Source organism: Amblyomma americanum, chromosome 10 (assembly GCF_052857255.1).
Source record: "Amblyomma americanum isolate KBUSLIRL-KWMA chromosome 10, ASM5285725v1, whole genome shotgun sequence".
Classification (NCBI taxonomy): domain Eukaryota; kingdom Metazoa; phylum Arthropoda; class Arachnida; order Ixodida; family Ixodidae; genus Amblyomma; species Amblyomma americanum.
In genome coordinates, this window is record NC_135506.1 from 118,039,335 (window position 1) to 118,065,186 (window position 25,852).

General features: G+C 44.8%; 1 protein-coding gene across 1 annotated transcript; it reads right to left on the minus strand.

Moving 5' to 3' along the window:
* Positions 1-1,090: 1,090 nt before the first annotated feature.
* LOC144108662 (endothelin-converting enzyme 1-like) lies at positions 1,091-25,505 on the minus strand. The gene is made up of 11 exons (XM_077641841.1): positions 25,391-25,505; positions 23,424-23,554; positions 17,392-17,526; positions 14,415-14,753; positions 12,702-12,953; positions 8,258-8,506; positions 7,437-7,661; positions 6,618-6,776; positions 4,895-5,380; positions 3,823-4,026; positions 1,091-1,261 (listed from the first exon to the last, which is right to left on the minus strand). Exons 1-11 carry the CDS (start codon positions 25,503-25,505, stop codon positions 1,091-1,093), a joined length of 2,466 nt encoding a protein of 821 aa, XP_077497967.1.
* Between the last annotated feature and the right edge of the window lie 347 nt (positions 25,506-25,852).

A 25,852-nucleotide genomic window follows, 5' to 3' on the forward strand; every position in this document is an offset into this window, starting at 1 on the left:
TAAACAGCCTTTTTGGACTACAGTGACATACATATAAGCCCAGAGTAACCTCAACTTGGAGGTCAGAACATTAATAACAATAAGCATAAAATCACAGCGAAAAAATGCTAGTAATTTGCAGTATGCCCGCCCTCACAGAGAGGCGCAGGGTTGCACATAGCTGTATTGGGCTAATAAGACTTAAAAACATGCGTACAAAATCATGTGGCATGACAATGAGCGCCATATAAATGGAGGCTCGTATTGGAAGACAAACATGTCCGATCGCCTTCTCTCGTAACAATTAACCAAAGCCTTAATGATTCAGATTTCATCTCACCTCTCAATTGAGACGAGATCATACTTTGTTCTGTAGACTTATACTGAACATATCAAGGAACTAGCATCTCATTCATGCACAGTCATGGACAAAAGTTTCAGGATGCGGATTCTTAACACAAGTTTCTGCTCCGTCTCACTATCCAATTAGGTTGTATTGTTTCCATTCGATGGAGTACGCATGTATACGCATAAAGCAATGCTTTTCAATGAAACGATTTTGCCTAATCTGGCAAAAAAAAATTTCTAAACCTAGAATCTTATTCCCGTATACCTAATAGCACATATGACCTCTGATCCACCACTACACAAACACAGCGTGGAGAATAGAGCGAAAAATATAGAACACAATAGCTCCCTGGTTTTGTAACTGGCGAAATGAATGCAGAAAACCGGTTGGGAACACACAGAAAATCAGGTGCTGAGCAGCGACATTCACTAAACATCACTAGAGTGATCCTCATCACCCTCACAGCACAGTAGCGTTTTCACACAAACGCTTTACAAGTCCTCTGTGCTATTCCACAATGAGCAGAACAACGGCTAGATGCAAATGTGAAGAGTAGGCAACCGTTCAAATGAAGCAGGGCACTAGCTATGGGTTACACCAGCAACAATATCAGGAAAACGCTGAGAACAAACGAAGTTTGTGCCTTCGCGCTGTCAATTGCACAGAAGTCGTACTTCGATCGGCACACAGGTTCACATAGAAAACAGAGAACTTAAACGCAGCAAGATGATAAGCATTACACTCGGTGTGAAGGGGTGCTGGTCATTCGAAATAGGTGCACCTCCTCTTCGGGTTCATGGGTGAGCCACTGGGACAGTGGAAGGCCCGAGCGAAAGGCGATAGGTTGCTGACCGCCTTGTTGCAGTCTCCTCCCAGACTGCCGGCAGAGCCCCTGCGGCCGCACATGCTGAAGCACGCCGTGATGAAGAACACCTGCGTGTGACAAAGGAAACTCGTCAAAGAAGGGACGCGGATATCTGCGGCTAGATCAAACCGGCATCCAATTTCGACCAGTGATTACGAAGTTCATTTAAATCGTGACGTTGTCATCAATGTCACGCAGCAAGTGTTTGCGAGAAACTGTGTTACTCTTTGAATGTTTTGAGCGCTCTTATCCCGAGCAAGAACAGTCGGGATTAAGTTTTGGTTGGGGAAGTCATGCTTTAATCCAAGTCGACTTCAAAAGATAGCCGGTATATTATGCAATATCGGCACATGTTTAATAACTTCAAGTCTGTACTGTGGCGCCTCTTTCTCTCTCTTTGCTTTTTCACTCCTTCCGCTACCCATTCGCTCACAGTGCGGCTAAAGTGTTCACCGGGAATGAAACAGCCATAGAGAGCATTAAATTCCTCATAAAAAAATTAGTAATATATTTCTAAGGATCGAATATCTACAGCGGCAGCTGCCTGTCGAAGCAGCCTAAATTCAAAAAACTAAAGGTGCTTTCAAATGTCAGCGCCCTTCAAATTATAGTAGGTCAAAATATAGTTAAATTGCACACTGCAAGTAATAGAGCTACTGAATGTTTACTTTCTTCATGATGAGTATGAATTTGTGCATGATCACTAAAAGCTCAAAAAAAGAACCTCAAAACGTGCCTTTAAAAAGTCGAAGGTTTTAACCATGCTTTAACACAGACGGGACAACACGCTTTTCGCAGGAGTGGTTCTCATTGTACCGATTGTATTATCTCAGCGATTCTTACTGGGTTCTGGCAGATGCCCAAATAGTTCGAAATTTGCACCTGAAAATTCTGCCGTCCTGCTAAAGACAGTTAAAGCGATTTTAACACAGTGAACATTAAGGTAAATATAAATAGCTCTATAACACTTCTTAATTCAATGCGATGTAATCTGATGAGCAAATGTGACAGGCTAAACCTCTTCAATTAAGGAAAATGGTGCTCTTATAATAGGCGGTCTCTTGTATCCCGGCAGCTTAGATTGTTTCTGGCAATAATGCTCTTGCATATGAGAGATCATTCGTCTCAACAGAAAAGGTAACTTCCACACTTGGTTTCCCCAAGTTTTTATATAGATGAATAATATAAGCGATAAATATTGTTGTCAATTAAGGCTCAAACTCGCAGTTTTTAAAATTATAAAGTTAAAATCAAGACACCCTAACCGTATGCCATGAGGAAAGCAATAAAGGGAGCAATTAAAACGTAAGTAAGAATTAGAGGCTGGAGCGGGGGCCTCCAGATTAATTTCGGTCACGCGGGAATGATAAAGCGAACTTGCACTGCACAGAGCGTGGAAGACTTTAGGATTTTGCTTCCATTGAAGTGCGGTTGACGCGGCCGGGATATTTTCCTCGCTCTACGTGGTCATTAACCAAACGCCGTTAATAGCCATGGCGGCGAGTCGATTGGCAGAACTCATGCGATATGCATTCTATTCTCTGCCATCGCAAGAAAGCAAAGGCGCCGAAAATGTGTAACTATATGCGGACAGATCAAACTTGGTTGCTTTAGGTTATGAGCGGCGAGAAGGAGCAGTATGTGTCTCAATCTAGTCGACACTTTAACGGAGATGAGAAGGCGTGAAAGCAAGTGGAGAAAATGATCTGTGCCACATTCGCCAAAGAAAAAGCAGTGACACTGAACAACTTCACCTCGCATCCCCCAGCATCATTAGAAGTTTGGTTCCACACATCTCTATATCCGGCCTGTAACAACGGAACGGACCACTATGCATACGATTTATTTCGCCTCACTGTTCGTCAGAGTCACACAGCGGTGTGTCTACCAACTATCGTTCTATCCGCTCTCCTTCTTTCGGCAGCCGCCGCACTCCGTTCATCAGTTAGCTAAGAGCGTCGTTTTTCCGCCTTGCGGCACTTATGTTTGACAGGCACACCGCCGTCGGTTAGATTCGGCAAGTCCTCGGCTTCGTTCTCGAATGTCTTCATGGTCGTCATGCATCCATCCGTGCAGAGGGCTGCTGGCTCGTGAGTGCGAACTACTTTTGTCCCGACTCCGTAGGTACGCCTTGCTACGTAGATGGCACCGAGGAGACAGGCTAAACATCGCACATGCCGTTCTGCCCGCTTGCGTGTTCTAAGGAATGCAATTTGCTGCATATTTTAAATTGCGCGTCTTATCATGCTTCAGACAATTTCCGTGGCATCTCTTCCATCACCAGATGAGTTTCTGCTTGCTTTCAAAACAAATGAACTGCACACTATGAGTATGTCATGCCCCACAGAGTCATTATCCACTTCCTCCCTTTCTAGCTTCCCCATTAGCATATAAGGTGCTACAGGGACCGGACCCACCCTGATATGATTTTAAAGGGCACAATTTTCAAAGCGCCCAGTTCCTGGCACATGCCTGATTACAAAGGCCTTAAATTTCATTTCCAGATCACCATCAAGTAAGGTCGAGAGGTTTCACTAACGGCGGAATAAACCGATGGTGGTACTTCAAACTCTCGAGAAAGTCCTGAATTCGCGGATATCACACTGAAAGCGACAAATGTAGGGCGTGCCTGTTGGTCGGACCAGAGCAGGGAGACGCGCGTGCCACCCGCCTCTCGACGGCGGCGCCGCAGGAACGCATCGTGGGCGATGCGCAGTGCGGGCACCTCCGGGAAGATGTCGTCCCCGGAGGGAAGGCAGCAAGCCCTCTGCGCTGTGTGCTCACGCCACTCGGCCGGCACCCACGAATCGTCGATGCGGCCGGACGGATCCACCTGCAATCACAGAGGTCGAGGAGCGCAAGTCGGAAGCTCTGTGCCTCCTTGATGTCACTTCATCAACATTCCCCTTGACAAAGCGGCTACAGCAGCCATGCCTCTGAGAAGTCAGAGGCGTGCTTCGTAACCGACAGCGGAAACTTTAATTAGATAATGCGGATAAAAAACGCCCCTGCAAGATGATTCCAGACGAGGCTTAGGATGAGTTCGATTTCTTCAATGTTTCCTCGAAGCTCCAAAAATATGGCGTTCCAAAGAAGGTGTAAGACCTTTCTGGTGAGGGAACTTTTTCTGCTTTCGAGCGGATTTTAATGGTTGAGACATAACGAACTAGCAGAGGAGTTTATTTAACTCCTTCCAGAAATTACTTAGGATCCGTAAAAATGCCTCCAGTCTGATATGTTCGCATATGGGTGTTTTTTTGTAAAAAATAGTGACCGAGCTATAGGCCACAACATTGGTATAGAGAGTGACATATCGGCCAGGCCTGCATTGACGGTACTGAAAGACTGTTTGGCAGGAAAGACAGGAACCGACCGATGTTGTTCAGAAGAGGAAGCGCAAAGCGTGGACTAGTTTTTTTTACATTCGTGGGGTCCAAACTACGTTATAAACGGTACATTATTATTTGCGCTTAACTATGTGTCGACACTATTTTCGAATTTTATATTCTACAAAGTGTTAACTCTAGCATCCAATCTTCTGGTGCGCCTCTCACCTTACGAGAGTTTCAATCCAGAACGCCGCCAGTTTTATGACAGTAATATTCACATATCCTACGATACATTTATTATAAGCTCATTATGCAAACATTTTGGTCGTATATAATCGCCGATCTCCTAAGCCTGTGCACTGCACCGCTCACCATGAGCCCCGTGCTGTCCAAAGCCTTGACCAGCTCCTTGGCGAATGTGAATCCCAGGCCACCGTGTGTCATGGCGGGTGTTCCGTAGAGGTAGAACAGTGGCCTTTGCAGCGTCGCCACGGACACGGACACAACATTGCGGAGGTAGTCGTAGCGAATCAATGGCATGAGGAAGTTCGCTCGCTGCGCCAGCGCTTGAGCGTATTGCGGTTGCTCTGAGAGCTGCCTCAGGCGCTCGTGGCCGTGCACCCAGTAGCGGGCAAGCGACTCCTGTGCGGGAGCGAAGCTGCTGTACATCTCGCTGAGGGCACGCCACTTCAGCAGCGAGTCGGGAGGCCACAGGGACACGCGAAGCTTGTCCAGCTTGCTCTTGGCGGCGGCGGAAGTGTTGGAGCTGGACGAATTGCTACCCAAGGCTACTGTGGCGAACCTTTGCCTCGCTGATTCTGTGATGTCCTCCAGAGTGCGGTCCACAATGGAGCGGGCCTTTGAAAATTTATGAATTTATAAAAATATTCAATGTTATCGCTACTGAACCAACTCAAAATCCAGTAAACGCACAGTAAGTATGCTACATTCATTTTTCCTCCCGTCAACTGATGAGCGTTACAAAAAATGACAGAATATAACCTTGAAGACATCCTCCCCTCTATAAAACTACTTCTCAGACATAGTTAACAATGTCTCCGGAACCACTTAGTGCGCAGCTAATGTATGTGACAAATGAAAAACGATGCAAAGTACATGAGAAGACAGTAAATGATCGGTGGTATTTTGACAATTCGTTGGCATAACATGTTGTAACAAACGATTCATATGCATGAACAAAAGCTGGTTTCATGTCATTTTAAGAGGTGCAAGAGCTGCGCTCTTCCACGGCTGACAGTGTCATGGTGTGACAGATTTTAGTTAGGAAAATCACCGATAGACGCATCCAAGCCTTTAGTTCCTGCCCAAGAAAGCCTCCTATGTTAGCATCCAGGATGAATGATGGAAAATACTATGAGCGCCAAGGCAAGTTATCAGAAAAAGAAAAAAAAACGAACATGGTTTTTACTCATGTTTGAAGTATCGATGCTTGCATGGAAAACAGATTTTGTGTTCAACTTGCTTGAATCGAAAATCAAAATATGTGATGATATACTGCGCTGCCATTTTAATACGGAGCATATCAGTTAAGATCTGCCACAATTTGTACAGTAATGCGCGCTATGAATGTTCGTCAGCGCAGAGTTTTAAGCAGTCATGCTTAGATGGCTTTTAGAAGGTTTACAAAGTGTTTGAGATATACTAAAGCTAACTATGTTTCAAAAACAAGAGGCAAACACACATATGCACATCTAATTTCTTTACGATATCACTAATAATAAAAATGTTTATTTTAATACCCGCGTCTCCCCTTAAAGGAAGCGTGGAATTTAAAACACACTCCTTTTTGCAGGTTCTTTATTGTGTAAAGCACATTGCAACTTGGCAGGTGACAGACTTGTCGCCTAAATTAGCCCTCACTGCTCCCAGAGTCATTTGCATATCTGATTCAGATAGCCAGTGAGATTACGGATGGATTCCGGTTCTTTCTCTTAGCACTAAACTCCAGCCTACCATCCCATATAAGTGAGCATCGGTCAGCAAAAATACTCTCAGGTTACTACACAATCCAAATGTGATTACGGTTGCTGGTTTTAAGCATCTCTGCCTTAAGACATAATATCATGACGCTAACCTTTGTCGTGAAGAGTGCTTCCAGGAACAGCAACCTGATCAGCACGCCGTAGGATGCCTCAACCTCGGTGGCACAGAAGACCGGCCGATTGCTGATGCCGCGATCGAATTCACCGAACTTGTTCTTTAGCAATTCGATATTTCCAAGTGGGGCGAACACCTGCGGCAAAAACCGGTTCTGCGGCTGCACTCTTCTGTGTTTCAATCTCTTTACAGCACTAGCTGTTGAAACCCCCAGTTTACCCGATATCTTGTTGTCCCCGTCAAGAATGAATTTACGTCATCACATAGAAAATTCACAATGTATCCGGACATATACGACAAAGGGATACCAGCAAGGAAATCATACCATGCCATATTTTGCATTTCATACGATGATGCGCCCATCAGCTGCGCAATTTTTGCTGCATGCGACTAGTGTGCCCTTGGCATATTCCCTAATGATGCAAAATTGCCACCATCATTGTCTAGAACGGCTTGCGAACACGAGTGCGGTGGTGGTAGATGAGTACGTGCTTCTAATGGCTATGTCACCAAAAGGGCTTTGCAGCTTGCGAAGAGAATATTTCTCCTTTCTGCTTGCAGAAAAAGTGTTAGAGGTATACATGTCGTTGTGAATATTTTACATTTTTACCTACAGAAATCCCCCATCCCGTAGGCAAAACTATGTGCAGACCTCTTGTAAAACAATGTCCAAACAGATATGTCGCCAGGTGGACGTCAGGTTTGACTATGCCCTCCTATCAGCTCTATTGACTCCCCGTAAGCTTGCGGACCCGAAAACTGCAGCACTGTTGACTCATTTCAAGTGACTGAATACCTGCACGAAGAACCACGCGATGTGCCGCGCCACCTCGCGTCGGCTGTACTTGGCGAAGAGCTGGTCGACCGTCGTGAGAAGCGCCGTGTCCTCTACCAGGACGTGGTCGCCAGCACCGAAATCGGGCCACAACGCCACGTGCAAGCCGATCTCGGACAACCACTCGGAGGAGTTGATACTCGGCGTCAGGCGTTCGACCTCCGACAGAGAGAAGTCAGCCGGAGTCTGCGCAAAGGCCCGTCGGGGAAAGGAAAGATTATTTCTTAGGGGTTTTGAGTCTGTAGCTGTGAGCATGCGTCAGGATGCACTGCTGTCGCGTGACATTTCTCTATTTTGTAATGGTGGTACGAAGTTGCGGGTATTGAAAAAAGCGTACGAAACCAAAATTAGAAACAATTAGAAATAGCCATTTGCACGACGTATTAAATGACTGCTTTGGACACATACCCTGCATGAAAAACAATGGAATGGACCATTAGGTAAGCGTCAGCACTGGCTGGCCTCAGCAAGCAGCTACAGAAAAAACATTTCATAGATACAACTACATTCCATATAACTACATACATGCGTAGTTTTACGGGCTTAAGACATTAGGCAAATAGCCTAGATAGCTCTGTTTTTTTCATGTCACGATAGTTTTCGCAGCATATGTGTGGAAATATTCTTTCTATTCAAATCCAAGAACATACGAGGCGTTGGATTTTCGGATTCCTTTCCATCATTTTCTGCACCCGCCTATGAGAATATTAAGAGTTCGTGGTATTTTTCTTGGCCGCTTGCTTTCCTTTCCGTGTGCTCACAATTCTTTCTAAATCACCTGCCTTGTTCTTCCGAATCAGCAGCTCCATGAAGCGCCCGAGGATATCCGATTCCATTGCCGCTGTCTTCGCGACTTCTTCTTCAGTAGGCTTCGACTCGTTAACGCCAGCAAAGGCCTCGAAGTAGCTCATATAGTAGTTGTAGTAGACGCGCTCGGCCATCAGGCTCTTATGGAAGTTGGACCAGAACATCATGAAGTTGCCCGAGCGAAGCATCAGCACATTCCGGTCTCCGCTATGATCCGGCCACACCTGCAGCATATGAGCGTTTTTATGTTTGTGCCGCGGCAATTGAAACCAAAATGGCACGGACATGTAAGCTGGTAGATTGAATTCTGAAGTGTATAACATTATCGGTTAGCTGTACTAGTTAAACGGTAATCACAGCTCACACCGTCGTAAAGGCTTCCAAATGGCTAAAGTCGTCAGCGAGAAAGATGTTCTAAGATGACCTTGGGGTGGGCTAGTTGGTTCAAACTGCTACGACACAGACTGACAAAGCGCAACGGAACTAGGACGAGTAGAAGAAACATGAAACACAGGACAGGCGCTACTACCAACATTTATTGCGTCATAAAAAAACAGCACAATTTATACCATTCACATGGACCTTTAAATTGCCAAGGAAAACGCCTCCCAACGCTGGCGATCATTACGTAGTGAAAAAGCACTCAAGACACCTGCGATCAGTAACACGCAAAGACACTACTAATCTAAAGATAACCGGATAACAGAAACTTTAGAGTTGCGCTTGTGCCTCTGCCATACACATCGGTAGTGCCAGGAGCAGTAACGAATAGAAGGAGCGCGACGAAGCAAATAACAAGGGAAAGGCGATGAAAGGGATGTGTACAATCAGCTGGAGTATGAATAAAAAGAATGACAACTTGCTATGCAAAAGGCAGCGTCAGCAAATTAAAGGCTACAAGAAAAAGTAACCGTCAGCAAAGTAAAAGTTAAATAAAAGTAAAATAAAAAGAGAAAAGATCCGCTTAAGGCCAACAGTCAACACGGCAAAAAAAAGCTAAGATCAATAAATACAAAAAAACAGGTAAAGTGCGAGGAAAAACTCTTTGTCAGGATCCCTAGATGTGGTTAACATGCAGGAACCGCGCCCGTTCTAAAAAGGACCTTTGTTTCTCCAGTAGACAGACAGATGGGCTGCTGATGCACTTGTCCCCAGCCTTTTCAATCAAAAATCCCTCAGTAACTTCCCTCTCTATTTTACTCCTTGCTGTCGCCAGAAACTTAGTGGCTGATAACATAGGCCGACATTCGTGGCAGGGTTGAATGCAATGAACTGCCATGTGGCTCCCAGACTTGTTTTTAACGTTGAAGAGGTGTTCGCTTGCTCTGTCATTGAAACAGCGTCCGGTCTGGCCTATGTATACTTTGCCACATGTGAGGGGAATCTGATAAACCACTCCGGAGCGACATTCAGTGTACTGATCCGAGTAATTAACTGTACAGGTCACCTGTGTTTTCCGGTTCACCATCGGGCATATCTCAGCCAACTTACACGGGGCAGAAAAAACAACGTTAATATCATACCTGGCTGCAACCTTTTTGACATTATGCGAGAGTGTGTGGATGTATGGAATGACAACCAAACGTTACTTTTCCTTGGGCTCCTTCCCTGTTTTGCCTAGCTTCGCTTTCTGGAGTAAGGCTTCGCACAGCCCTGATAAAAGGAGAGTAGCCAGCCGAAAGAAGGCGTTGAACCTGGTTGTCGAAGCTATAATCAGTCATGTGTTCAGCATCAGATCTGATGCTGGTTTTTACCGACGAGCGGCTGTGTTGGTCATATAACGTTAGGTTGAAGAAAGGTTTGCTCCCCTTCGACAGTGCGCATTCTAAACTTGTTAAGCGGGCAGTCCTAACTGGTGCACTTAATGCGTCACTAACAAAGAGTTGTGAACACATGACTGATTATAGCTTCCACAACCAGGTTCGACGCCTTCTTTCGGCTGGCTACTCACCTTTCCTTTCATCAGGCCTGTGCGAAGCCTTACTCCAGAAAGTGAAGCTAGGCGAAGCAGGGAAGGAGCCCAAGGAAAAGAAACGTTTGGCTGTCATTCCATACATCCACAAACTCTCGCACAATGTCAAAGAGGTTGCAGCCAGGTATGATGTTAACGTTGTTTTTTTCTGCCCCGTGTAAGTTGGCTGAGATATGCCCGATGGTGAACCGGAAAAAAACAGGTGACCTGCACAGTTAACGACTCGAATCAGAACACCGAATGTCGCACCGCAGTGGTTTATCAGATTCCCCTGACGTGTGGCAAACTATACATAGGCCAGACCGGACGCTGTTTTAATGACAGAGCAAGCGAACACCTCCTCAACGTTAAAACAAGTCTGAGAGCCACATGGCAGTTCATTGCAATCAGCCCTGCCACGAATGTCGGCCTATGTTATCAGCCACTAAGTTTCTGGCGACAGCAAGGAGTAAAATAGAGAGGGAAGTTATTGAGGGATTTTTGATTGAAAAGGCTGGGGACAAGTGCATCAGCAGCCCGTCTGCCTGTCTACTGAAGAAACAAAGGTCCTTCTTAGAACGGGCGCGGTTCCTGCATGTTAACCACATCTAGGCATCCTGACAAAGGTTTTTTCCTCGCACCTTACCTGTTTGTATGTGTATTTTTTTATATTAGTTTTTTTTTTGCCGTGTTGACTGTTGGCCTTAAGCGGATCTTTTCTCTTTTTATTTTACTTTTATTGTAACTTTTATTTTGCTGACGGTTACTTTTTATTGTAACTTTTATTTTGCTGACGGTGCCTTTTGCATAGCAAGTTGTCATTCTTTTTATTCATACTCCAGCTGATTGTACACATCCCTTTCATCGCCTTTCCCTTGTTATTTGCTTCGCCGCGCTTCTTCTACTCGTTACTGCTCCTGGCACCACCGATGTGTATGGCAGAGGCACAAGCGCAACTCTAATGTTTCTGTTATCCGGTTATATTTATATTAGTAGTGTCTTAGCATGTTACTGATTGCACGTGTCTTGAGTGCTTTTTCACTACGTAATGATCGCCAGCGTTGGGAGGCGTTTTCCTTGGCAATTTCCACTTGCTGACAGTGTATCACGTGGTCCATGTGAATGGTATAAATTGTGCTGTTTTTTATGACGCAATAAAACTTGGTAGTAGCGCCTGTCCTGTGTTTCGTGTTTCTTCTACTCCTCCTAGTTCCGTTGCGCTTTGTGAGTCTGTGTCGTAGCAGCGAGAAAGAGTTTGTGACAGCTTCATAAAGCACAGTAGTATGCAATAAAGCTATTAGTTTTTTTTCACCCAATACTCAGACATATGTTAAGTTAAACCGCAGCATTCACAATTTAATGAGAACGTTTCATTGAAAAATAACTTTCAGAACTTAAGGCATCTGTGCAAACAAAAATGGAGAGCTCTCCTGCACTCCTGAAAATCTGAGGATTCAGTGAATTCCGTCGTTAAGAGATGTAAAAGTTATCATTGCTAGCAAGTGCAGAAAATCGGAAAGATGAGGAAAGGACCCTTAAATTTTATTCTCTCGTTTGCCTCACTTATCGCAACATTTGAATTTGCTTTTGGTCAGAGAAATGTTTCATGCGGTCTAGCTGAAGATGCAATTTCTCTTAATAGCGTCAATAAAATGGTGTCAGTTGAATGCAGCGCGCAGCACAAGAGAACAGAGAAAAGGTGACCACAGTTGTGGTGCTCGGGTGCCAACAAGCCCTAGCTACCATTTTATTAAAACGGTGGTTCTTCGCCGTCGGTAACATACGAACGCGGCAGCGCCGGGACCATCAGTAGCATGGTTCGCTAAAAATTTCACTCACCGCGCACTAAAAAAATGTCCCTTCCTGAATTTGTACTGCATATTTCTCTTTAACTTTTGATCACGAAAGGGAAAAAAAACTAGTGGATAACGAAAAAAATTCATAAATAGATATTTTTCCGCATAGGCATTTTTATTTGCCGAACCTCACACCCACTACAAGTTGGTAATTAGTCCGTCGATGCTTGACATAGCTAACCATGCGACTGAAATGGCACACATTCGTGGTTCATCATTTATTCCAAAATTCTTCCGTTGTCTGGCGAAAACCTTACATGACGAAAGGCTCATCTTGCGTTCCATGGTGTCTGCTGTAAGCTTTATTTTACCAATTCCTCAAATTAAATACCGCATACGCTGCGGCTGATTAGCAGACTTTACACTGAACTGCTCGATCCCAGGTCGCTGTATGATATCCCGGAAGCAGCGGCACCATTTCAAAGTACTCTAATCAATAAACGTTTGTGTTATTTGCAACCCACTTTAAAGAACGCTCAGCCTCGAAATAGCCCCGTTTCCCCCCAATGCATCATCTCTCGCTGGACACGTGGACCTTGGCGTCGTGATATGCCACGGACCACTCCAATAAATGCCACGCGCTGTGAAGGCCACAATTTGTGAAAACAGCACCTGCACGTGGAACCAGAAAGGCGTCTGCCAGTTGAACGCCAAGTCCAGGAGGATGCCCAGTGGACTCGCTCTGGCATCGGGCTCTCCGGGCCACGGGATGCGGCGCTCCCGCATGAACTCCTTGAGGTCCGCCATGCCGGTGTCATCAGTGGAACCCATGCGCTCTGCGTCCATGCAGGCTCTGTACATGGCCAGCGCCTTCCTGCCTGTGACTCTCAGTTGGGATCCCTTGCTTAGGAGCGTTTCAAAGCCCTGAAACGGTGAAAAACCGAATGGCGCAAGGATTAGGGTTCCGCGTTGGTACCCTGCAGCTAGCTTGAAATATTTTTAACGGAGGATAACTGGACATAGCCGTAAAAATGGCCGCAATCTGTTTCAGGGTGCTAGCTCAGTTTACTGGTATAGGTTGCCCTTCAAAGGGCATGTCCAAACATTATAGGTCAAGGACTCATTACGGTGCATGTTGGATGTCGCATTAAAGAATCTTATTCCCATTTCCTTTGAGACTGATTGGATACATTTTAATACGCGCCAGATATCAGTCCGCCAGAATTAGCACAGCTCGTCCAGGAGGTTAATGTGAGCGATTGCGAGACACTGAACCCCGATAACAGCGCTTTGTGCGCATTCAGGCTCTGCGAAATCCACGACAACGAAGGTTTTTCGCTCTCCGTACTCAGCTAAATCAAGGTTCACTTGTAAAACAACGACCAATGGCATTTATGGTGCGCACATCTCAACCGCGCCAGAGAGCGGACGGAAAGCGCATGGCGAATATGTGTGCTTGTGTGTATGTGTGTGTGGATCGTGGGGACCAAGACTCGCGGTCGCAACTACTCACGGTACAGCTGTAAGTGGGAAGAGGGTCGGAAAGCTGAAGCCGGACAGATGGATAGCGGAAGTGGGAAGAGCTTGATGCAGGAGAGCGCGACGACCTTGCAAGGGACGCTGAATCCCCTCGCAGCCATTGCCACCGAGGCCCGCCTGTTTGCAAGTGATGATGCTTGACGTTACAGCTGGGCCTTCCAAGAACTTGACAGGCACACGATGCCGTTTGCAGGAGTGGCGACGAGGAACAAAACACGGGAGGCGGAGGGGGGGGGGGGGGTTGAGGAACGAAAAGCCTTAGACGAGAGATAGTCGCCAGAGGGAAACAAAAGAGAATGGAAACGGGGATCGAGGCGACAGGCAGAGCTCCGGCCGAGAAGTTTTTTTTTCTCAATGATATACACATGAAAATCACTTCAGTTCAGTATCGATAACCGGTTATTTTTCAATAATCAGGCTTGTCTGAATGAGTAGAGAGTATCCGAAAAGTGGAGAGACGAACCTGCTGTTTAAGTGCATAGATTGAACAATCACTGCGACCCGGCTTTACAGTCTTAGCCGTTAGAATCTTACTGGAGTGGTCATGATATGGGATTGCGCGAGAGATGATTCGTGGAGCACGGTGTCAGGGAAGGTGACATCATGCTTAAGATTTGGGCGCGGCATTGCTGAAGAATTTCTGAGTCTCAATTTGCGGATGTCTACACCTGTTTATTCTCTTCTCTGTCGAAAACGTTAATTGAAATTTGTCGACTATCAAGCCGACAATAGCTTTCCAATGGTCACACTCTAACTGATAAAAAAAGCCTATGAAACACTCAAAAACGTTACAAGTTGCAAGAATATGCGCTTTAAGGAGATAAGAGATCGCGTTCATGCACGTGCCTTGAACCACGCTTCAATGGCGTCACTTGTGGTGGCCGCGGCGTAGCTCACAAACTGTTTAGACGGGCTCCATGCCGAGCATGCGTAAGCACTGAAGTCCTGGCACGGGTCCACGCTGCCGTTAATGTTTTGGCGCAGGAGTCGTTCGTGGATCACGCAGTCCTCGGTTCGGCAGATCTTTTGCGCTGTCACAATGGCATTACGGTATCGCGCCAACATGGACAGCCCCAACATAAACGCCACAAATAGACCTGCGCCGATTGCGAACGCCAGCCAGGCGCCGTGTGCCTTCAAATAAAACTGCCAGCCGTGTTGGGACGTCTGGGTCGTGGGCCCCATCTGCGGAGAGGATAGACAACACATGTGGCATCAACTTGATACTTGGCACAAATACAGTTTTTGTAATATGTAAGGCCTAATGTAATTGCTTGTGTGGCACACAGTGTGACCAGGAACTCACCGCCAGCTGTCTAAGTCACTTTAAACTAAGGGGAACTATCGTTTTCATCTTTCCGAAATTCACACTTCATGGGTGGTAGATTAACCACAATACATGGCTTAGAGGAAAAGCCCCTGTTCTCTTCAGTCTTGACAAAAAGTGCACCTTCCTCGGTAACAGAAGGTAGTATCTATGGAATCACTTTTAAGCGTTGGAAACGTAAACATCAGCAGCTTCAAGTTCAGGTATACAATGTGCAAACTAGCCGCCGCGGTGGCTCAGTAGTTATGGTGCTCGGCTGCTGACCCGAAACACCCGTGTTCTAATCCAGCCGTGGTGTTCGCATTTCAGTGGAGGCGAAATGATGCAGTTCCGTGCGCTGCAAGTTGTCAGAGCTTTTTAAAGAACTCCAGGTGGCCGGAATTATCCAGCAGTCTTTACGACGTCCCTTAGCCCCAGAAGCTTTGGGACGTTAACCCCATAAAACCAATCAAAACAGTGAGAAAAAATACATGATGCTGCATATGCGCGTCCGAGCAGTGGGATCACGGTTCCTGATTACGGTCGTGATGAAAACAGAATAATTACCGATTCACGTCTTTCAGGGCATTTTCAAACAGCTAGAAAGAACAAGCTCCGCAAAACCGTCATATATCAACTGTGAAATCTATTCGACAGCTACTCTCTGGTTAATTGGCGATCAGTAAATATTACTTGGGATAATTGCGGAGAATTCACAGGCTCCTGTATGAAGCTTTCTTAGTCCTTTATTGGCGATAACAGGAAAGTTTAAGTGATGGTGAATCTCGGGTGTTTTAGCGAAAAAGGCGTTCGAAAGTAAATAAATGGTGTTTTCAGGGCAAAACTATTGGTATTAGCTACGGTGGGCGCAAGTTTATGTAACTTCACAATTATGCTTCTAATTAAACAAATGTCACTCAGTGACGTCTACATTATCATATTTGGGCGCTGCAGTGCCAATTAGAGGTTGGATTTTGTTTTGAAATCACCGGCGTGATTTCATAAATCAACGGTGCACCACGAAAGACGCTGCTTACGCGTGTAACGTCTTCTTTGCAATTTTTCGTGGGCTTTTGGGGCTGCCTGAAGACCGTCTCATAATACAGAGCTCGTAATCTCAAGCACAGCTGCGCCCACTCAAGATTCCTAATCAGAAATATTTCGGGAAAGCTTGATTTTTTTTTTCTTGACTAAGCATGCTGCGACTAAACGAACGACATGTTGTGCGCTTTCGTGTCTTACCTTTGCAATGCACAACTCAATCTAAGCCGACCAGTCTGGGCAGGAACAACTTGAATATTATTACTGTCTTCTTGCATTGAAAACTCTTGTAGACGCCTATAGAAGTGGTGCGCTCGCAAAAGAAAATGTGTGTGTGTGCCTTTTGTGAGCCTATTAGCGAGCAAATTAGACGGCATGGCAGAATTCTGCTCCCTTAAGAGCACTGAGCCAATCCCTTATGTTACACTCTCTGGTCGTCTCAAAGATTTCTGAACGATGATTTTGGCTTAAAGTCATTGAAGAGGTCAACCAAAAGTAGATTTTGTGTGCCAATCTGTTTTATTAACTTTGAATGCAAAATCACAAAAGACCCGATGGAGTCACATTTACCAAGGGGACCTGACCTCAAGTTTACTCATTCCTAAACTTAGTGCTAATCTACTAATACACAGAACTGCCAGGAGAGAAATCTCTTCATTTAAAGACTACCTGTCTTTCTTTGCATTCTTATTCGTTGCAGAAAAATTTGCTCGACTGAACTCTCTTCGTAGGGGTGTTGAACCGGGAGCTGTAGTATTGAACCTTTTTTAATACAGTGACACTTTAATATTGGGTACACGGGCTATGCGGCGTAACCATATTAAAAGGCTACAAATTATTTTAGACAATTGTGTTAACGCACCCTGACGATGCCACAGCACACGCACCGTATGGCATTTTGCCTCCATGGAAATGGGGTCACCACGGCTGGCTGATCCTTAGGGAAAACGTAATGATTCGAGGGCCTGCCTTTAGTTGTTTATTGTGGAGGTAGGGGGAAGTACACATTATGATATATGGAACTCGTTTCTCTTTGCCTTGTAATTTGTTTACAAACCAATTCCTGTTTGAAGCATTACGTGATTAAATTGACTCATTGCTCCAGAGTTCTTTCGACTAATACGCTGAAATGAACATTTGCTATATGAGACAGATACTGCGCCATTTCCTTTCCCCCCCAAAAAACAATTATTATTATTATTATTATTTCCTTTCATATGTATGAGCTGACAGACAGCTCGATTGGCTAGTAGGTCTACTCGCATATGACCAAAGGAGGTCTAGAAATGATAGCAACAAATCCCAGGTAGACTGGAACGACACCAGTGAATCCCAGCTAGACAGAAACGACACCACAGAATCCCAGCGAGACTGGAACGACGCCACTGAACCCCAGCTGGACGGAAACGATTCCACTGAACCCCAGCTGGGATGGAACTACACCATTAAGTCGAAGCTTGACAGGATGTTTCTTACCATGTCTTGAAGCTTGCATGTGCTCTGCCACAGGGCCTTGGCTTCTTTCATTTCTTCGTCGGGAAGGAGGCAGACTGATTGATCTTCCTCCTTGGCGGCAGGCTCCGCTTGCGGCGTAGGAACATGAGAAATTCCCTGCGAGAAAAACACGTTGAACAACTTTGCACGAAAGCTGGTATCCTCCTCCTTAGCTATTACCGCGCCTACTTCCTCCTCAGGACACGTGTGGGCCGCATGCCAGCAATGGCACGTGACGTTGCTTCCGAGTTTTGTCGCGAATATCATCAAAAGGTAAGAAGTTTTCTTCCACCAAGTTTCATTTTTAAGACATTTGCCTAAATTATTCGCGAATTTAATAAGCATGCATCTTGTTATATTGTACATACACATGTATCCTACTTTTTATTTTGGGTGTTAAATGCCAACTACAGAAATTTTCTTTGTCTAGAGTGCTGTTTTGGGCATATTGTGAAAACTGTCGTACAAAAATTGTTTTTCTAAGAAAGTGAGTCGTGTAGTTGCAAACGTTTAAAAAGCTCCGTATAAGACCACGCATGAACTTGGCAGCTTGTAAAGTAATTACAGAATTTTTCAGTCATGTCTGGCTCAACAATACCATTAGGTCTCTTTATTTTTTTTTATTTAGAACACAATGCAGGCCTACAGTAGGCCCAAGCAGGAGGGGCGAGTACATAATATATGCAAAAAAGAACAGGTTTAGCAAAATTGAAAAAATGTAAATACAAGTTGTAACACAAAATACAGCAATAAATACAAGGCTCAGATGCAAAATACAAAAAGTGAACGAAAAAAACGGCTCTCAAATTAAATGCTGTGAAGAAAACATTGAGTCAAAAGAATCAGCTCTGGTTAAGAGATCTGGCGAACACCTGTTCCACTCCTCAATGGTGCGTGGAAAAAATGAGTATTTCTAGGCGTTAATCCTAGCACTGTAAGGTGTTAATGATTGTGTATGATGATTTCGTGTTTGGCGCGTAGTGTTAGGTTTAAGGAAGGGGTCTGCATTCATAGACAGTTTATGGTTTTTTAGTAAGAAAAGTAGTTTCAGTCTTTGAATTTTCCGGCGCAGCTGTAATGTTTCAATACCGTGAGTTTGCATGAGGGTCGTTGGTGAGTCAGTTACACGATACTTTGAAAAAATAAAACGGACGGCTTTGCGTTGAATCATTTCAAGGGCCTCGATGTTACGTTTAGTGTAGGGATCCCAGACGGTGCACTCATATTCTAGTTATGGCCTTATTATTGAAAAGTAGGTTAATTTTTTAAGTTCAGGTGGGGCAAGTTTTAGTTTATGTCTAAGAAAGCAGAGTTTACGAAAGGCTGAGGAGCATACGTTTGATACATGTTTATTCCAGCTAAGGTTTTTCGTTATTGTAACTCCTAGATACTTGTACTCGCTGACTTCGGTCAGAAGGTGAGAAGAAATATTGTAAGGAAATGAGAAGGAAGCCTTTTTGTTAGTTATCGTCATGTATACTGTTTTCTCTAAATTTAGCTTCATGTCCCATTTATTACACCATGTATGTATGTTCTGAAGATTGGAGTTTAGTAAAACTTGATCATATTGGCAAGTAATTTGGTGAAATAAAACGCAGTCATCTGCAAATAATCTAATTTGAACAGGGGTAGTTATAACGTTAGTAATGTCATTGATATATATCAAAAAGAGGAGAGGTCCGAGGACGCTTCCCTGTGGGACGCCTGAAGTGACCGGCAGGTGGTTTGAATAGCAATCATCAATACAAACAAATTGTGTGCGGTGAGAAAGGTATGAGGAAATCCAACGAATTATGAAATTAGGAAGACCAATAAGTTCAAGTTTGTAAATTAGTTTGGCATGAGAAATACCATCAAAGGCTTTGCTGAAGTCTAAAAAAATAACATCCATTTGACCAGCGCTATTTAGTACACTTGCAAAAGTATGAATGACAGAAGTTAGCTGAGTGACAGTGAAAAAGCCTTTTCGAAACCCGTGCTGATGGGGGGTAAGTACCTTGTTATCGTTTAGAAATGTAGTTATGTAGTTAGCTATGATATGTTCAGCAAGTTTGCAACATGTGGAAGTTATTGATATGGGATGATAATTAGCAATCAAGGCAGGATCCCCCTTTTTCAGCACGGGCACAATCCGCGCTTTCCTCCAGTCGGAAGGAATGTTTCCTGTTTCAAATGATTTGCGGAAAATAACAACCAGGAACTCTGTGATGGCTTCTGCATAACGGCGCAAAAAAATATTTGGTATCCCGTCAGGTCCAACGGACGCTTTAGTTTTGAGGTTGAGTAGCATGGAGAATACGCCAGATGAAGAAACAATGTCGGGGGTCGTGTTGGGAGACATGGTACTGGGTTGAACAAATAAACCATGATGGGAAAACACACTCTGAAAATACTTATTGAATGCCTCAGAGATTTGCGATTTGTCAGCAAGCTGGACACCTTGACATGAAATGCGCGTAATTGTTTTTTTCTTTTTCGATAAAAATTTCCAGAACTTATGTGGTGAGTCACGAAGAAAAGTTGGCAGGCTATACTGAAAGTAATTTTGTTTAGCCTGGCGCAAAGCGCTTGTGAAGTTAGCCTGATGTATTTTAACTATATTTCGACAGGCACCCCCACGCTTCAGACGTTTGATTTTTCTTTTCAAATGTATTATTTCTCGCGTGATCCAAGGAGTTTTTTTACGTGTTTTCTTTGTTCTATTAGGAATGTAGTTATGAATGCAGCACGTACAGATTTCTTTAAATTTATTCCAGAGTTCATCAACATTAGTTCCTCGAAACATGTCAAGGTGTAAGCTGAAGTAGTCTAACACACTTTCATCATTAGCACTGGAGAAGTTTTTCACGGAAATAATTTTTGCAGGTTCACTGTCGACATTTTGTTGAATGGGACAAGTAAAAACCACCATGCAATGATCAGATAACCCAGTTTCAACTGAAACAGTAAAACGTTCTGTTGCTTGGCTGAGAAAGACGAGGTCGAGAATAGATGCTGCTTCACCGTGTATGCGCGTTGGGTGCTTCACTCCCTGTTGCAAATTATGAATAAGCATAATATCACACATGTATGAAAAATTTATGGCATTGTTTGTGCTAGGGAAGGGACTATTCCAGTCAATATTTGGGAGATTAAAATCACCGACAAGATATATTTTATCACGGCGAAATTTAGACATGTCATCGGCCAGATCACATAAATATTGAGGTGGTGAATCAGGTGGTCTGTATAGAGCAAAAAGCACAAACGATCTACCCCCGTACGACAGTTTTAAGGTCACACTTTCATGGTTATCTATTTGCTGCAACGTGTGTGCCTCTGTGTGCCTCAGTGGGGCGCCCTGGGAACGAATGGATTACGCGCAATATGCATTGCAAAGAAGGTCAATGCGCGGCTTGGCATTCATAGATTTGCTGTGGTCTCTTGTCTGTCATAATTTCGGGAGGGATGGGGATGGGGGGGGGGGGGGGGGGGGGAGTACCGTGCCGAAATGCTGCGTAGCCATCGAGAGTGCGAACGCGCTCACTGAATCTGCAGCTTCCATGCGTTTCGAAGTGCCGCCGCCAGTAAAAGTTTCACGACATATGGTGGAGTGTTTTTTTTTTTCTCCTGAAGTGCCGAAGAATAATTTGCCGGGTTGTTTTGCCCTGACTCCGGTCGAAAAGCAATCTTTGCAACAGCTTTTCCACCAGCGCCATCTATTGTCGGAAACGAAAGGACTGAGACGGTGCGTCTACGCGTACGACCACTCGGCCATTACCACCGCTCATCAAGCTACGTGTTCTGACTGATATTCGCGAAGGCAGCCAAGGAGACAATGTGCGCTGTCTAGCTGAAATACAAAAGCGGGCGAAAGAGTGAGACGTCCAGCCCCCAGAGGAACATGCCAGTAGCCGTGGGCAGAAGATGTACAATTCATCGACCACCGTATAATGATCTATGCCTTCCCAGCGGAACATTTCATGATTACTGCGACGGCGAGGTAGAGTGCAAATTTTTGTAGTAGATAAAAATAAAGGCAGTCGAACAGTGTTAACAAGAAAACAACGTAGCTGCACTATTTGTTCATATATTTGGGTTCTTCTTGCCACATGACACTGTTCGCACCGTGTTTCTTTGTTTTTCCTGGAATTTTAAAACAAAGGCTGCAGGCAGAACACAGAACTCAAATTCGGATGTTGAATGGAAGTGTAAAGCGAGAATTAGCTGATCGCTGCGCCACCCTCAGGAGCTCTAGGAGAGTGAGAATTGGATGACACAGCTTCATCACACTAAAGAAGAATTTTGTACATTTTTGGCCTCACAAACTATACTGCTCAGTCGTAAGAACATTTAGACGATTAAATCAACTTTCTTAAGACCGGACGGTGACATTATGAGCATGATTTTTTATGACCAATCAAAATCTGAAGCTGATTTGCTTACTTACAACACTCGCTAGGACTGCCTAAATTTTAGCTTATATTTTGCTTTCCAGTGACGAATTACTCAGCAAGCTTCCTACAAGACATGCCCACTGCAACAAAAGGAATGACGACTGGCACGGCGATTTGACGGGAATACTTTACTGCGATAGACCTCGCAAATCCAACATTTTTAAGGAAAAGAAACGGCGTAAACTTCAGGAAAACGTAATATGCTTCGCTATTGTGCCAATTTACACAAGGAAACGTGCCTGTTAATAATAAGCTTCGTCTAGTATGTTCAATGAGAAAGAAAATTTTAAGCCTTGGTGGGTCGGATTTGTTGGAAGTCTTAGCGGCGTCCTTTTTTTGGGAGGGGGGGGGGATGTATCAATGGCTTCTCATAAAAAAAATTGCAGAGCTAGGTATATTTTTGTGTCTAAGCTATATTCTGGGCTTCATGAAACACGCTGTTGTGACAATTTTAAGGTTGATATTGAATATCAAATTTTTTAAAGGAAGCAATAATATAGCTACAAAGGGGCTTTAGCATTTTTTTTCATGTAAATGCGTTCAATAGTGGAAGTGCGTGCTCAGAGTACTTCTGTCAAGAGCACGAACGCTGTAGACACGGAGCCATATGCAACTTAACTTATGGGAGGCTTGCAGCTATAACTTAAAACTTATGAGAGTAGTAGAGATTTCTTCAACAAAGTGAAAGCAGCCAAAAAAAAATTCCTTGAAACCTACAACTTTTGTGTCACGCAACTACAAAGTTAGAACATGCAATCGAGCCGGATTGCCACGGGCTGCTGTGAGGTTCTGACCACGGTGGCAGGTAGATAGGTGGTCCAGTGAAAGGACCTATCATTGCTGACGCCTCACGGTCAACTAAATTGCCGACCCGACGTGATGAAACATGCTAGTTGAGCAAAAGCGCCAACTTTGTACGCTTAGGCCTCATTTATAGAGATAGAAAAAGGACACGATGAATCGAACAAGCTTGTTCAGTTTGGTTTGGTCTATTGGGGTTTAATATTGGAAAGCGACGCTGGCTATGAGGGACGCCAAGTGAAAGGCTCCAGAAACTTCGACCACCAGGGATTATTTAACGTGCATTGACATCGTGCAGTACGCGGCTGTCTAGAATTTCACCTCTATCGAAATTCGACTCCTGCAGCCGTAATCGAACCCGCGTCTTTCGGGTCCACAGTTAGTAATTTCTGCCATTACTGCCTGTCATTGTTTGCTTCGACAGCGAGTGCCGCAGCGACTACACCATGGCAGCTCGTTCTGCTAATGGACGAAACTACTGATCACCTGCTAGAGCAGATAATGGCGTCTTAGCCACTGTGGCTACATTGGGGTGAAGAGCATTAACTGGGCGCCTTGCTGGCCGTCGCCGGACAAGCTGCTGATCATACACCACCGTTCCGGCCTAACTATCTAACAGATGTACGAGCCTCGATCGGCCTGCCTGCTATAGAAGACAGCAACGAATAAGAAACTGCCCTTTGTTCGCCCTTACAACAGAGGCCGGAAATCAGATTTGAGTCTAGTTACCAACGCGCACGGCATGTTTTACGCCAACTATTTGTCGTTAACGCGTACCTTTGACCGAAGCCCAAAAAACGATACGACCCCTTCGAAGGCCCTCAGGGTTGACGACGGGGTGGGTGCTGGGCGGACAGAGGGTGCCTCGGGTGGTGTACTGGGTGCGCTGTTCTTGGCTGGACTTGGCGCTGCGTTTATTGAGAAGGAAAATGGTGTCGCTGTCGTTGGTGGAGCTATGCACACAGCACCTCAGACTCATGACTCTAATGAATTCTCTCAGCCGAATCGCTTTGGGTTTGGTTTAGTTTATAGGGGTTTAACGTCCCAAAGCAACTCAGGCTATGAGAGACGCCGTAGTGAAGGGCTCAGGAAATTTCGACCACCTGGAGTTCTTTAACGTGCACTGACATCGCACAGTACACGAGCCTCTAGAATTTCGCCTCCATCGAAATTCGACCACCGCAGCCGGGATCGAACCCGCGTCTTTCGGGCCGAGCGCCATAACAACTCAGCCACCGCGGACGCTCGAATCGCTTTTGTATTCAGTTTTAAGGACGTCGAACTTGCCTAGTTCGTAAGCACTCATACTCTGGTATATAAGCTCGAAAAAGAGAAACACCGAAAGGAGAAGACAACCAAAGCTCTACATTGTGCTTATCATCTTTACTGGGTGTACGTGTTTTTCGAGCAGGTTTGACCCGACCTTCAATTTAGCCTACGAAAATCGTGCACTCAACAGGGCATATGGTGCCCTTCTCTAGTATACTATGGTAATGTGAACAGGCGTACGATATGTGGTCTTAATATGTGTTTAGACTCAGGTATGCTGCCTCAAGGAAGCACAGAAGAAATAATATGGAGAAACACCTAAGCACTCTACTCCGCTGTAGCATTAGCGTGCAATTGTTTAATTCAATCCCCTAGCGATGGGGATATGCGAAATGTTGCAGAAACACTGTCGACTATGCGTTTCTCGACATGTGTCGTCCCGATCAATCTTAATATGTACAGTCGGATACAAAAGTATCTGGAACACATGTTCCTCAAACAATGCCGACAGCTCTCATGTTAGCCGCCGCCTGGAGTCCAGGCTTGTGAAGATGAGAGAACAAAATTTTGTTCTTTCAAAATCTCCACAACCTGGTCTCCAACCGCCGGCTAATAGCAGAGCTATCAGCTTTGTTAGAGGAACACGTGGTTCAGAGACTTTTCTTCCGGACTGTACTAGTTCGTAATGATGGCAAATGTTCCGACGTGCACAACCTTCAAATTCATCAAGCAAGCTGCACTCATACGCATTCCCGATATCCTGGGACTAAAAGATACCACGTTAAAGTAGTCTCATCCGTGCCATTGTATTGTTTAAAATAATTAGGATTACTCTCTTCGTACCCTGCAGAGCCATGGGCGGAGCCACTCTGCCTGACATAAGAGAACTCGGAGTTTGCGTGGGCATGTTTTTGGGCACCAGGTCTAGTACCACACGGGCACAGGCTTACGCTGGGCACTCGAAAACTCCTCTGACTTTGTTTACACTTTTTAGGATCTGGAATATGTGACCAAAAAACCGCTGTCATACCCAAGGAGAACATGATGCTGATGTGCTTATTTTCGCTTTGTTCACTGATCGCAGAGTTAAAATATAATCCTCTCTGCGATATTTTATCACTCCATGTTTGGCATTCTTGTCTTAAACCACGTTTTTTGAAGGTCAACCTCTTGCCTGAACATATTAACAAAATAATTCATAACTATGTCAAGGTAGCGTAAGCGGTTTATTAATCAGCAGCGGCTGCCCAAAGTCAGCGTATTTGAATAAGTTCTTTCATGTTCAGCATTGTAACTTCCTTTGCATATCACGCAAGCAAACTGTAGAGTGGCATAGAAAAGAAACATGACAAATAGAAATCAAACAGAGGTGGCAGCACGGATTGGTGTTGGAAGAGGCGCACCGGTGCACGAAAAGTAACCGTGTATGGTATCTCTGGTAGCCGTCCAGTCTGTGTACACACGGGTAGGTTCACCTTTAGGCTCCTTTCTCGAGTGTTCGGATTTCGCCGGCCCCCGCACGATGGTCCTGAGGATGTTCGATCCTGGTGTCGCCGTGCCCTTGAAGAGTGCTGCCTGCGAGACAAGCATGTTTGTACCTGGTTGCATTAAATGTAGCCGTGACGGCTGCGTTATTTGGCTGCGTTATTTGGCTGCGCCATTTGCATTTTGATGCAAGAAAAATGCAAAAATCCTCTCTGTACTGTGCGGTGTTAGTGCACAATAAAGAAACAAGATTTTGAAATTATTGCGATTTTTTGTCTCCCACACTCTACATGCTGCTTTATGGGCATTAAAACTTAAATACCTTGACATAACTGCATTTGCCACAGCCGCTGAATTTATTATTTTCATCTTAAGTGCCGATTAGCACTTGAAGCCACCAAAAATCTGAAAAGCAAAATCATTTAAATATCTTCAGCTGGAAGCGATGAATG